The 14,157-nt window shown below is 39.7% G+C and overlaps 1 protein-coding gene across 1 annotated transcript; it reads right to left on the bottom strand.

Moving 5' to 3' along the window:
• Positions 1-11,619: 11,619 nt before the first annotated feature.
• LOC137806898 (transcription termination factor MTERF8, chloroplastic) lies at positions 11,620-13,140 on the bottom strand. The gene has a single exon (XM_068607265.2). The coding sequence runs from the start codon at positions 12,970-12,972 to the stop codon at positions 11,857-11,859; it is 1,116 nt and encodes a 371-aa protein (XP_068463366.1). The 5' UTR covers positions 12,973-13,140; the 3' UTR covers positions 11,620-11,856.
• Positions 13,141-14,157: the final 1,017 nt, after the last annotated feature.

The following is a 14,157-nucleotide window of genomic DNA, read 5'->3' as shown; positions in this document are numbered from 1 at the left end:
CTTGTATATACATACATATATATATATATACATATATATATATACATACATACATATATATATATACATACATACATATATATATATATATATATACATACATACATATATATATACATACATACATATATATATACATACATACATATATATATATACATACATACATATATATATATATATCTTTATGACCATTTGTCTTTCCTTTAATTGTTTGTCTTAGGCTTTAGCTTGCATTTTTCTGCCTTTACTTGCATTGACTTCAACTAACGACGCCCTCGACATAGGTTCGCCCTTTAGGTAGCACGCTTTAACTTCATACCTTGTGTGCGCGATCCCTTAACTGGCTCAACCTTTGTCTGATGATAAACTCTTGTTGTTGTTTTTGCTCTTCTTCTTGCAAAGTAAGGTTACCTGCTGATCTCGTCCCTACCCCTCTAAGATCGAAGGGAATATCTTGTTGGGATCATTGGCGAATCACATCGTTCTCAGCCTTGGCTTACTAGCAAAGGGAGAGGTGTGTCCTCTCGATCTCGACCCTGCATTACAAAGGTAAGGGTGAACTTAACCGATGAGCCACGTTGTTCGACCCTAGAGTTTATACACAAGAGGGGGGGCTCCCTAAGGAACTATACTGCCTTCATCTTGGTGTTTCTAACTCGGGTGAACGACTCTTACCGACCTCATCCTTGTTGTACAAAGTCAAGGGACAGGTCTGACCGCGACCTTGCTATAAAAAGTCAAGGGGCAAGCCATTAACGTTTGAACCATACTGTTCTCAGCCTTGGTAAACTTGCGTAAAAGGGAGGTTCATCATGGAACCATACTATTCCCGATCCTAGCGCATTACTTCAAGGGAGAGGTTCATTAACTGGCGAACCATACTATTCTTCGCCTTGGTGAACTTACACAAGAGGGCTCATTGGGGAACCAAACTACCTCCGCTCTTGGTGTATCACTTCAAGGGAGAGGTTCATTAACTGCACTGCACACATATTTCTTATCTGAATAACTGAATATTTTATTTGGGTGACCTCGTTAAAAATCCTTATGGGGGAAAAAGAGTGTCCCCTTAAAATGTGTATAATGCCAACATCTTTAACTAAAATAAAACTTAAGATTGATCGCGTTCCAAGTTCGAGGGATCGCGCCACCCTCTAGTGTTTCGAGCCTTTATGCTCCATTCCCAAGGGCCTCCGTTATTCTGAAAGGATCGATCCACTTAGGAGATACCTTATTTTATAACTGGTACGGGTGGGCCTTTCGCATCACCGGGTCGGCGACCTGGAACTGGCGAGGTCTCAGCTTGGAGCTGTACTTGTACTCCACCCTCCTCTTCAAGGCTTCAGCCTTGATTCTTTCTTCCTCCCTTACTTTATCTAGTAGGTCCAGGTTCACCTTTCTCTCTTCGTTGGACTCCTCGACCACGAAGTTCTGGAAACGCGACGAGTTCTCCTGAATTTCTACTGGAATCATTGCGTTCGAACCGTACACCAAGCTAAAGGGTGTTTCCCTAGTTGTGGATTGGGGAGTAGTGTGGTAAGCCCACACAATTCTAGGAACTTCTTCCGCCTAGGTCCCCTTGGCTTTATCTAGCCTTCTCTTCAAACCTCTGAGCAGAACTCGGTTGGCAGAATCGACCTGTCCGTTTGTCTGAGGGTGTTCAACTGACGCGAACACCTGTTTTACTCCCAACTCTATACATAACTTGCCCAATTGTTGGCTTGCAAATTGGGTACCATAGACAGACACCAATCTCTTCAAAATTCCAAAGCGGCATACTATATTTTTCCACACAAAGTGTTGGACCTTATGGGCTGTGATTTGCACCACTAGCTCATCCTCGATCCACTTTGTGAAATACTCTATGGCAACCACAAGGTACTTCATCTGCCGTATTGCCAAAGGGAAAGGCCCCAGAATGTCGATCCCTCAAGTATGAAATGGCCATGGGCTGTAGATCGATCTCAGCTCCTTTGGAGGCGCTTTGTGCCAGTCAGCATGTTGTTGGCATTGTTAGCATCGCTGGGCATACCTCGTGCAGTCTTCCCTCATGGTTGGCTAGTAATATCCTGCGCGAATGGCCTTTGACGAGAGGGATCGGCCGCCGACGTGGCTACCGCATATTCCATCATGCAGTTCTGCCATAATGCGTGTGCACTGCTCACCACTTACGCATACTAGGATAGGATGGGTGAATCCATGCCTGAACAACTTTTCGTCGATCAAGGTGTACTTGCTCGAATTTTTCTTGATTTTTCTACCCGCTGTGGGTTCTAGTGGGAGTATTCCATCAGCCAAATAATGTTGGTAGGGTGTCATCCAAGTTTCTTTTGTTTCGACTTGATGAACTTGGGACGACATTTTCCTAGCAACCGGGTACACGTTTATCCTAGGCGTTTTCAACCTCTCCCGCGTTAACGACCGATGACTCCTCCTCACTTCTTCCGTTGTGTTGACCTACTGGACCTCGACCATGTTGTCTGTGGTAGTTCGAGGTGTCTTCAGGGTCTCCTGAATTACTGTCCTCTATCTGCCCCCCTTGCCCGAACTGGCGAGCTTTGCAAGCAAGTCTGCTTGGGCATTCTGCTCTTTGGGCACATAAACTAACTCGAACACCTCGAAAACCTTGAACGTCCCCTTCATAACTTGGACGTATTCTAGGTAGACGGCCATCTGGGGGTCTTTAGCTTGGTACTCCCCCGTAATCTGACTTGTGACTAACAAAGAGTCACTCTTTTCTAGTAAACCTTTCTCTCTCATTTCCTTGGCTAGCAACATTCCAGCGATCAGGATCTCATACTCTGCTTGGTTGTTACTGGCCTTCAAAGCGAACCGTAGGGCCTGCTCAATCAGCAACCCATCTGGTCCTTCTAAGATGACACCAACTCCACTACCTTGTTGGTTTGAGGAACCATCTACAGAGAGCACCCATTTAAAACCTGCTCCTTCTTGGCGCGTGGCTGTTGAGGAGCTCTACTACGAAGTCAACGTAAACCTGACCTTTGATGGGGCCTCTAGGCTCATACTGTACGTCAAACTCAGATAGCTCTACTGCCCATCGCACCATTCTTCCTACCACATCTGGCTTTTGTAAGACCTTGCGAATTAGAAGGTTTGTCATTACGATTACGGTGAAGCTTTGAAAGTAATGGCGAAGTCTTCGCGCTGAGTACACTACTGCCAGAGCCGCTTTCTCTAGGGCCTGGTACCTCACCTCTGGCCCTTGCAACACCTTGCTGACGAAGTAGATCAGTTTCTGCACCTGGTCTTATTCTTGCAGCAGAACCGAACTAATCATCTTCTTTGTAACTGCGAAGTATAGGCGAAGGGGAGTACCTAGCTCTGGTTTGCACAGTACTGGTAGACTAGCCAGGTACTCCTTCAGCTTCACAAATACCTCTTCGCACACCCGGGTCCATACGAACCTATTGTTTCTCTTCAGGCACTGGAAGTAAGGATGCCCCTTGTCTCCTCCTGCCGATATGAATCTGGACAGAGCGGTCATGCGCCATGTTAACTACTACACCTCTTTGACTGAGATTGGGCTCCTCATTTCTATTATCGCAGTGCACTTCTCGAGATTCGCCTCTATCCCACGTTCAGTGAGTAGGAACCCCAAGAACTTGTCTGCCTTGACCCCGAACACACACTTCTCTCGGTTCAGCTTCAGTCTGTACTTCGCTATCGTGGTGAACAACTCTTCCAGGTTTGCCACATGTTGCTCCTTCTGCTGGGAGATGACCACCATGTCATCTACATATGCTTGGACATTTCACCCTAACATGGCAGCTAATACTCTGTCCATCAACCTCTGGTAGGTGGCACCTGCGTTCTTCACTCCAAAGGGCATCACCTTATAGCAATAACAAGACAACTCTGTCATAAACGTTGTCTTGCACTCGTCCCTGAGGTGCATCATGATCTGGTTGTAACTAGAGAAAGCATCTAGGAAACTGAGTAGTCTGCATCCAGTCGTACTGTCTACCAAGGCGTTTATACTAGGCAGTGGGTAGGAGTCTTTCAGACAGACCTTGTTGAGGTCTGTGAAATCAACACACATCTTCCACTTCCCGCTGGCCTTTTTCACCAGCATCACATTGGCCAGCCATTCGAGGTACTGGATCTCCCTAATGTGGTCAGCCTTCAATAGCTTCTCCGTCTCTTCGCGTACGACCTGACGCCTCTCCTCGTTGAACTTCCGTCTTCTCTGGCAAACAGGTCGAACCCGGGGGTCCATGGTGAGACGGTGACACGAGAAATCAGGGTCTATGTCAGGCATGTCAGAGGCAGACCACGCGAATGCGTCGAGGTGCCTTGCTATGACTTCGGCAATCTGATCCTGCGACTCTTGACTCAAAGTCCTGCCAAGCTTGAACATCTTCCCACCGATCTCTCTCTCCAGTACGTCTCCAGCAGGTTCGGGTCGTCTCTCCCGGGCAATCTCTGCGCGGGTGACCCCTTCTTATCTTGGAGGCTGGGTAGTGACAGCGAACACCCCTCTCTTCGTCTTGAGGCTATTTTCGTAACACTTCTTAGCCTCTTTCTAGTCAGACTTGATGGTGATCACTGTACCTTCGAGGGAAGGTAGCTTCATCTTCATATGTCTCGTGGAGGCAATCGCTCAAATCCTGTTCAAAGCAGGTCTACCTAACAGTATATTGTAGGCTGATGGGGCGTTAACAACAAGATGTTGGCAGTACGCGAAGTTGTGCCGTCCGTGAAGGTCGTCCTTAGCTCTATATGTCTGCGCACCTCCACTTGGTCTCCAGCGAAACCATACAAGCACCCAGTATAGGGCCTCAATTGGTCTGGAGACAACTGCAACTTGTTGAAGGTCGACCAGAACATCATGTCGGTCGAGCTTCCTTGGTTTGTGACGACGCGATGCACCCTTCTTCCTGTTGTGACTAACGAAATTACCACCGGGTCATTGTCGTGGGGTATGACATCTTGGCGGTTGGCCTTGGTGAAGACGAGGTCGACATTGGGGGTCTGATATACCTCTTGTACCTCTACTGCCATCACTTCTCGCGCGTACTTCTTTCGCTGGGAGGCGGTGCATCCTCCCCCTGAAAACCTTCTAGAGATTATGTTGATCTCCCCATGAATGGGCACCTCGTGCCCCTGATCTGCCCTTGCGGTCACCAAATGTTTAATCGTTCTGCTGCTCTTGAAGGTAATCCTTCAAGAAGTTGCTCTTCACTAGCTCATCTAGTTGGTGTGCCAGGGCAAGCAATTGCGTATGTAGTGCCCATGTGCTTGGTGAACCTTCCTATCAGTCTTTGCGAGCACCTTCAGTCTTGCCGCTATGTTTGGGATAGCGATTAGCTCCTTGAACTCCACTTGGAAATTATGTTTCGGGGGTGGGTCCCTTCGTGCGCGTGTCTTTGCCTAGGACTGTTCGTAGGGTTTTCTTGTTCCCTTCTTCTCTGTGGTCGCCTCGTGCACCCTCATTGGCTGAGGTCGTCTTGCTGCTCGAGGTTAGATAGGACCGACAAGACCACGTTTCCCCGTGACTTGATCATCTGCGACGATGTGTGCCAACGCCCAACGTCTGATCTCGGTGAATGTCTTCGGGTAGAACCTTAACAGTGATTCGCTGAAAAGTCCTAGCAGCATTCCCTTGACAAAGGCATGCACTGTCATGGCCTCATCCGTGGGTTTCAACCTTACCACCTGGACCCCAAACCTGTTCAAGTAGTTCTTCATGGACTCCCCCTGGTACTGTTTAATGTCAAAGACATCATAAGAAAGTCGGGTGGGGGCCTTGTTAACAAGGTATTGTTCCCTGAACAACGTCGCAAATTGGTCGAAGGTGGTGGGTGATGTGTCCATCGGGGAGACTGACGAACCATTCTAACGTCGTGCCTGCCAACGTGCTCATGAGCAGCTTGTGGTACACAGCGTCAGATCCTCTTGTGAGGATCTGAGTGTGGAACGCCATGAGATGGGCCTTTGGGTCCTCCACACCCGTAAAGGTGACCTTCGAGCCCAGAGACGTGGTGGGCAACGCCGTATCCATGATTGCCTGCGAGAACGGCATGGGACATGCCCTAAGGGGTACAGGTGGGGCACGTTCATTCACTTCACGTTCCCCTACCTGTTGCAAATCCCTGCGTAGTTCCTCATTGACCCTACGCAGTTCTTCGTTGTCCGCGCGTGATGCAGCAATTTCAACCCTAGATGCTGCCACCTCTTCTTGGAGGGCCCGCATAGTTTTCAGTATTTGTTACGTGGTAATGTTGTCCCCTCCAGGGGGCACTACACCTGTGGCTACAACAGATTCTTGTCTCGTACTCCTCATATTGCTGGTAGAAACTTTCAACACGATTGTGAGTGGGACCTTGCTTTAATGGCTCCCATGGTGGGCGCCAAATGTTCCTGCCAGTTGACTCGCTTCGTCAGTTGCTTCTAACGGCAACCTTCGACCCTTCTATCTCCACTTGAGAATCGTACTTCCTTGATCAAACAATCTCTCACCTGTAAAGACAAAGGGGCGCCTTGACGGTCGTTTGCACTCCGATGCTCAAGTCAGTGTAAGGGCAAAGAAACATCAAGTGTATATAGTAGCTTCGGTCTTAGAAACTGTGTACCTTACTAGGGTTCTTGGCACTCTTTATATAGGTTGAAACTAGGGTTTACCTTTGTGTTGTTACCCTTGTCTAGGGTTTCTTGGGGAACGTCCTTGTGCCACTATTTACATAATCTTAACGTATTTGGCACATAGAATTTCCCTTAACTAGAGTGCAACTAATAACAGAGTGGCCGCCTGGGTACCAACTTGTGCACCTATTCTCTGGCGTCATCTGTTTCTATGGGTGCCCTAAGTATCCACATGCCATGCATGCATCTTCCCTTGGAAACCCTAACCCTAAATGTTCTTAGCGCCTCTTAGGATTATTCTCACGTGTCGTGCCTGTATGCGCTACACACACCACGTGCATGGATCCCTCGTGACTTAGGTTTCCCTCACATCTGATGTTTTACCTGATGATTTGGGATAATTTTGGGACCCACCTCGCGTGGCTCATCATACGTTTAGACCGTCGATGTCCGATCTCTCCCTCTGTCGGTGAGGTCTGATGTCGATCTTCAACGTCGGGGTCTATGGCACCGATGTCCGAAGACTGACCAATCTCCTAATAGGTGCGTTTGGGCCCCCCCTTACGTGGCCCACTTCCACTATTAGGCACTGGTGTGCAATGTCTGAGGTCAGTCTTTGGAATAGATGACCGAGAACTGGTCGAGACACATTTCATTTTAGTTTGGTTGTGTTGTTTATTTGAGTCTTTAAATCATTGCGTTGTTGATCGAACTCTGTTGTTTTGATTGTGTTGTTTATCGAACTCGGTTGTTTATCATTGTGTTGTTTTTCGAAGTTTATTGTTTAATTGTGTTGTTTATCAAAGTCTTTAAGTCATTGTGTTATTTATCGAATTTTTTAAATGATTCATAATTTTCTTCTATTTACTCGTATTTAAATTTTATTAATTTGGTCTCTATGCTATAAAATTGTTCATAATAGATTATAAATTTATAATCTATGACATCCTCATCCACCAAGAGGCTGAAAACCCACAAGGATAAAGCTCTAACACATGATTTTCATTTTTCTTTTAATATATTTTTCATGTATTTTTACATAATTTAATAATAAAAACTACACTTCATTATAAATATTAATTATTAAATAAATTTAACTAACATAAATATTTAATAAAATGAAATAATAATAATTAATTATTAAAATATATCAGATTATACTACTAATATATTTTTATCCTTATTTTTTATTATATTTTTTATGAAATTTTTTTATGGTTAATTAAGTTATATTTTTGTTGTGGTAGTATTTTATAGATTGCTTTATTATTAGGTTTTTTAATATTAAAAAATAGTTATTTTTTATTTATGTAAGATATGATTTATTTTCTAATTTTATAGTATATATTTAATATTTAAAAATATTATTTCAAGTTCTCTTTTTATTTAATTTGTTGTTGTGATTATATTAATATATTTCTATATATAGTTATTATGTTTATGAGTTATAATTTATTTGATTATATTTTTTTATGAAATTTTTTTCTATTGTTATTTACGTTGTATTTTTGTTGTTGTAGTATTTTTTTATTTTTATTACTAGAGGATTTTTAATATTAAAAAATAATATATTTTTATCTGATTTATTTTTCAATTTTATAGCACATGTTTAATATTTTAAAGAAATTACTTGAAGTTTTGTTTTTATTTAATTTGTTGAATACATATTTTTTTCTAATTATAATTTTTATATTATACATATTTATATTTAACATATTTTTTTTTAATTATAATTTTTAAATCTACGAAATATGTGAAAGTTGTTCATTTTTAAACAAAAACAACTCATTTTATTATTAGTTTTTTAATAGACAAGGGTAAATTTGTAAAGTAACATTTCACACTTTTAAACAAAAATTAAAATTCTCTCACAACCATCACATCACTCACAAACTCCCATAAATTTTTCTCACACATTCATCCTAACATACTCCAATCCAAGCACTCTAACTTTTCTCGCACATCCACTCTCTCAAATCTCCACACATCCCTCCCTAATCCAAACAGAGTCTAAGGGTTAGAAAACAAAATAATAATACTTTAATATATTATATAAAAACTTTATTTTCACAAGAAAAATTGGCTACAGTATTAAAAATACTTTGATATATTTTTCCAATTGTGTTGATTTCTGAGTAAATTACAAAAAAATGCCACTGACCATTTTTATTTGCATCAGTTTGGTTTTCACTTAGAATATTCTTTTTAATTATTAAGATTATTTTTTATGTTTAAATGCAAAATATGTTTCATAAATAACATTTTCACAAAATTATATTAAATACTAATTATATTAAAGTTAAAAATATTGATAATCTGACTGTATAAATTCAATCAATATCTTTTAATACCAAAATTATTTAATTATTTTTAGATTTTATAATTTATTCTCTACAAATATTGTAATAATAAAAACAGTTTCAGACTGAAAACTAAAATATCACAGTTAAACTAGTACACGTCCAGAATTAATCAGGAATAGTTGATGAGAATAAGTTAGGGGCAATTCTTCCTGCACAAGTTGCCGTACCCTATACTTCGAAAAGTATCCCAATTACTTTTGACATTTTCCATTGAACATTTTTTATTTTAGAATATTTCAGAATCTAAAATTTAGAGATTTCTTGAATTATAAAATTTAGACTTTCAAGATTATAATATTTAGATTCAGAGACTTTCAGTATTATAAAAGAATTATAAAATCTGAGAATCTGAAAGTTGAAATTTGTAATTTTGTATTTTAAATTGTATATTATAAAATACAAAATTTGTATTTTAAATTGACAAATCCAAATGAATATTTGTAATTTTGTATTTTAAATTTTATATTATAAAATACAAAATTTGTATTTTAAATTGACAAATCCAAATGAATATTTTAGATTGTATAATTCAAGATATAATGTATTTTAGATTGCAAAATACACTCGATTTCTCGGTCCAGTTCAAATTTTGTATTACAAAAATTACAAAATTACTAGAAGAAAACTGAAAACTCCTTAAGTTAGTCAAAATATCATTGAGTATTAATTTTTTATTGCGGATTTTCTTATTTTTCGGATTTTTATGTCCGGACACAAAAAACTCTTCCAAATCTACAGTTATTTTCAATTCAGGATTTTCATATCCAGAATAAAGGGTATTTTTGAAATTTTAAAAACGTGTTGAGTGTAGGTTGTAAAATATTGGGTTTAGGAAGAATTTGCCAAATATCATTATCAATTCTTGTAGATCAGGTCACATGAATTGGTTTTATAATGAGAATCTTAGGCCCATTTTTTATTCATTCAAAGCCCAATTACTTCCATGTAACCCCCACGTATCCCTTGGCTGCTTCTTCCTGCACCTCCATACCTTCTTCTCTCACCTCCATAGATTTTCATATTTCCAAAAATGCCCCTCTGTAATATTCCGGATTACATAATCCGGAAGTCATTTTTCAAATTTGTAATTAGCTTCCGGATTATATAATCCAGAAGTCTTTTTTCAGATGCATGATTACTTTCCGGATTACATAATCCGGAAGTCTTTTTTAACTTCTGGATTCTGGAAGTCTTTTTTCAAATGCATATCCGGATTACATAATCCGGAAGCTATTCTATGGGGGTGGCACAAGAAGGATAAAAATGTATTTTCATGTTGTGTATGGAGGTGCCAGAAGAAGATATGGAGGTGCAGGAAGAAACAGTCGTATCCCTTTTGTCTAAAAATTGTCACAATTGTCTCTCTTCCTTGCCAAAAAAAGTTGTCTCTATTGCAAGCCTTTTGCAAAACACGCAGACTTCTGCTATCGTTTTCGCTACTTAAAATCACTTCCACTCACTCTAATTTCATTCCTTCTCCTTTATTTATTATCAATTGACTTTCAAATCCAATTCCAAACTCCTTTGCACTTATGGCTCCCAATATCGCTCCAAGAATTATGAGTGATATAGCTTGGAAAGTTGGTGGGATACTAAAAAACTTCAATACAAATATTGGCAGAATACCAGAAGGAATAAAATGTGGGAAATTGTTCTTGGTTTGCAATAAAATCTGATAAAAAATTATAAGGAGGAGGAAAGTGAGAAGTTGGTCATAAAGAAGAAGAAAAACAATGAAACATTTAACATTGACGGTCGTGGAAATATCTTTAAGAAAAGAGTACTTAACACACAAGCTACCATCCACACCAACACACAAGCTACCATCAATATCGTGTTTAAGAGAGGTGCAAGAGAGGAAGCATGTCACAATCAATTGCTTAATTTTTCTATGACAAAATGATACCTTTTGATGTGGCAAAAAGAGAGGAATTTAATACTATGTTTGATTTGGTTTAAAGTATATAGCCTTGGTTTTAAACCTTCTTCCTATCATGAGATTAGAGGCAAATATCTGAAGAAGGAAGTAAAAAATTTAGCACTTACTTTACAAGCACAGAGGAATGAAGGGAAGAAAAAGACTTTTTTTAGTGAACAGCCCGAAAGGAACCATGTTTTTGAAGTCCATAGATGAATCTGCAATATTCAAAACAACTGAAAAAGTTTTAGATAATAGATATCATGGTTAAAGAAGTGGGGGAAGACAACATCGTGCAAGTTGTTATAGATAGTAAACAACAAAGTTGAAGGTCAAATGTTATGGTAAAGAGGAAAGGGCTATTTTGAACACCTTGCGATGCACATTGCTATGACTTAATGTTAGAGGATTATGATAAGAAGATCCCAATTAATGGGGAGACAATTCCACAAGATAAAAGAATTCCTACAAAATTTGCATAAAAAATCTTAGACAAACCATTCAATCACCCAGATTTGGCTGGGCCATACAAGCATTTCTGATATTTCAAGAGTTCTACTCTAGCTGAAATTGAATTGCCACCATAGTAGGAGAGATGTTTGATTTGTATGGCCTCTTGCTCTCGTGCACAACAGGTAAATAAATTCAAGCAGCATCACAATCCCACAACTCATGAAGATACGCACCATTGAAAGAGAGTACATTTAGAATGAAACAAACTAACAAGAAGGGTTAATGAGAATCAATATCAATATTACTTGCAAAGGCTTTCTACAAGGACAAAACTTTTTGCTCTCCTGGATTAATCACCTATAAAATATCAAACTACCGCCATAAATCACAAGTGTGACTTATTTGAAAATGTTCGTACTAAAAAGACAAAAAACATCACAATAGTCGAAGGAGAATACTGGTTAGAGATGAATTACACAAAATTCTGTATATATCCATGAATTACACAACCAGAAGCTAGCACGTTCCCTGTCCCTCCTGATATAGCTCTAGTAACCTTGGCGTTTCCTCCTTGTAGCGTTTCACATACTTTCGCAGAAACATTTCGTCAGACATACCAAACGGTGTGACCAAGCTAGCACCCTTCTTCACCAACCCTTTGGAAAGAAGATACTGCACAACCAAAGCCCTCGGAACAACCCTTTTCTCCAAACTGTATGAAAACAACGTTGGGGACGCAATAAGCGCGGAATGATCCCAACCAAGCCGATCAACCCAAAACTCCAACACTGCATTAAGTTTCTCCCTGGAGCGCAGCATCATGTTAGGCTGGTTCCTAAATGCAACAAAAATTTCATCCTCGGACCAACCCCATTTCTTCAAGGCCTCGACTTTGGCATCCCAAAGGGGTTTGGAAATAGCCCTTTTAGCCAGAAGCGCCAAAGCGAAGCTCAGCTTCAAAGGGTCAAACCCCAATAGCTTCACTTCCTCCACAACGTTTCTCAGGTCGGAGCAGAGAACCGAAGGCCGAGAGCAGAGCAAGTAGCGAATGGCGGAGTGCGTGAGTCCGGCGTCGAGCAACATCTGAACGTTGGAGGCAACGCGAGAGTCTCCAATGAAATTGGGACAGGCGATGAGAACAGCGAGGGCTCTGAGGTCGGAGGGCAAGAACGTTCGGATCAGTTCGAAGATGGGAATGATGTGGTTGTTGAGACTGTAACGGAGGAAACGGGGGCTCTTGGAGATGGTGAGAATGGTGTCGGAGGGCGTAGCGCCTTTAGAGGCTAAGAATTGGAATTTGGGGAGAAGCCTTTTGGTGGGATCGCATAGCATGAGATCGGGGGCTTGGGAGAAGATGCGGTAGATCTGGGAGACGGAGAAACCGTGGGTTTGGAAGAAAGAGATGATGGAATCGGGTTTTTGAGCGGTTTCGAAACGAAGTCGTTTGGATAGTTTAAGTGCGACCTCGTGCGAGAAGCCGCAGGTGTTGATGAGATAGGATAAGGTGAAGGTGCGAGGATCAGAAGTGGTTGTTGAGAAAAGAAGAGAGGTTTGGGGAAAAAGGGATTTGGGGAAAGAATAGAGAATAGGTGTCGGACTTAGCCTAAGGCGGTGGCGCAGAATGGAGTTCATGGGATGAGAATGGAGATAGATCCGCCGCACCCGTTTGGACTTGTTGTTTTTCAGCGCCGTCAATCCTCCGAGCCGGAACCAGCACCAGAATAAGCACTTCAGCCAATGGGCTTCACTCTAAAAACAATTTAAAAAAAGTATTTGTATCATTTGATTTTTGTTTAGCCGAACCCAATGTTTCATCTTTTAAAATATTCATCTTAATACTTTGATCTCCTAAAGGTTGTCAAATTAGTAATTTTGTGACAGATAACAATGGGTGAATTATATTTTTTAGGTCATTTAAAATAGAAAAAATAAATATTCTGAAAAATTATGTATTACTTTAGTCTTTATAAAATATAAATATACTTGTTTAATTTTCCTCATTAATGATAATGGACGATAGTATAAGGTAATTATATAGTACTGTTTATAAATTCTTTGTTATTGAATATTTTATTAATTTGAATTATTCTCATGTTATTCACAATATCCGTGATACCTTGTCTCTCGCAATGGGTGTTTTCTACGACCGTTGATGCGAAGAGAGGATCAACGATACTCCTTATTAATGTTATTAATTGCAGAGGGGCAGTGATTTAGAAATGGGGTTGTAGGATTTGACTGCGACTAGATGGAGTTAATGTGACGAAGGGAACCATGCATTTTATACATCCCAAAGCATACCTCCACATGTTGGCTTCGAACGGTGGATATGGTGTACTATTTTACTCATCATTTCTTGAGGGGATGTCCTTCTAAGGGTGTCTTTGAATTAAGGATGAAATTTGTGTTTGAATTAAGGATCAAATTTTGTGAAGATTTTAAGAAGTAAATGTCTGAATATTTAAGAACATGTGATGTGAAGATACATAAGATTGTTTGGATTAAAAAATGTTATAATAAATTTGTGATGATAATTTTATTGAAAGTTGTGAGTAATATAATAGTTGAAAGAGAATTATAATTATTATAATATAAGTACAAATTTATCTTGTGTTTTCAAATATTTGAAAAATGAAATATGAGATTTTTTTTTAGATTTCAGTTTCAATTAAAAAATAAAATGATAATATTTATAATTGTAATAATTTTTAGATAAAAAATAATGAATATATTTAAAATTTGAAAATGGTTACATAGAAATAAATTATTGAAATATTCATAATTTTTAAAAATAAAATATAAAATAATTTTGCATTA

Source organism: Phaseolus vulgaris, chromosome 3 (assembly GCF_051622355.1).
Source record: "Phaseolus vulgaris cultivar YP4 chromosome 3, ASM5162235v1, whole genome shotgun sequence".
Lineage (NCBI taxonomy): Eukaryota > Viridiplantae > Streptophyta > Magnoliopsida > Fabales > Fabaceae > Phaseolus > Phaseolus vulgaris.
The sequence above is the reverse complement of the archived record's forward strand: the minus strand, read 5'-3'. Positions and strand labels throughout refer to the sequence as shown.

What these genes read in the sequence shown, in the direction of transcription:
- LOC137806898 (XM_068607265.2), bottom strand. Translation starts at nt 12,972, where the DNA reads ATGAACTCCATTCTGCGCCACCGCCTTAGGCTAAGTCCGACACCTATT.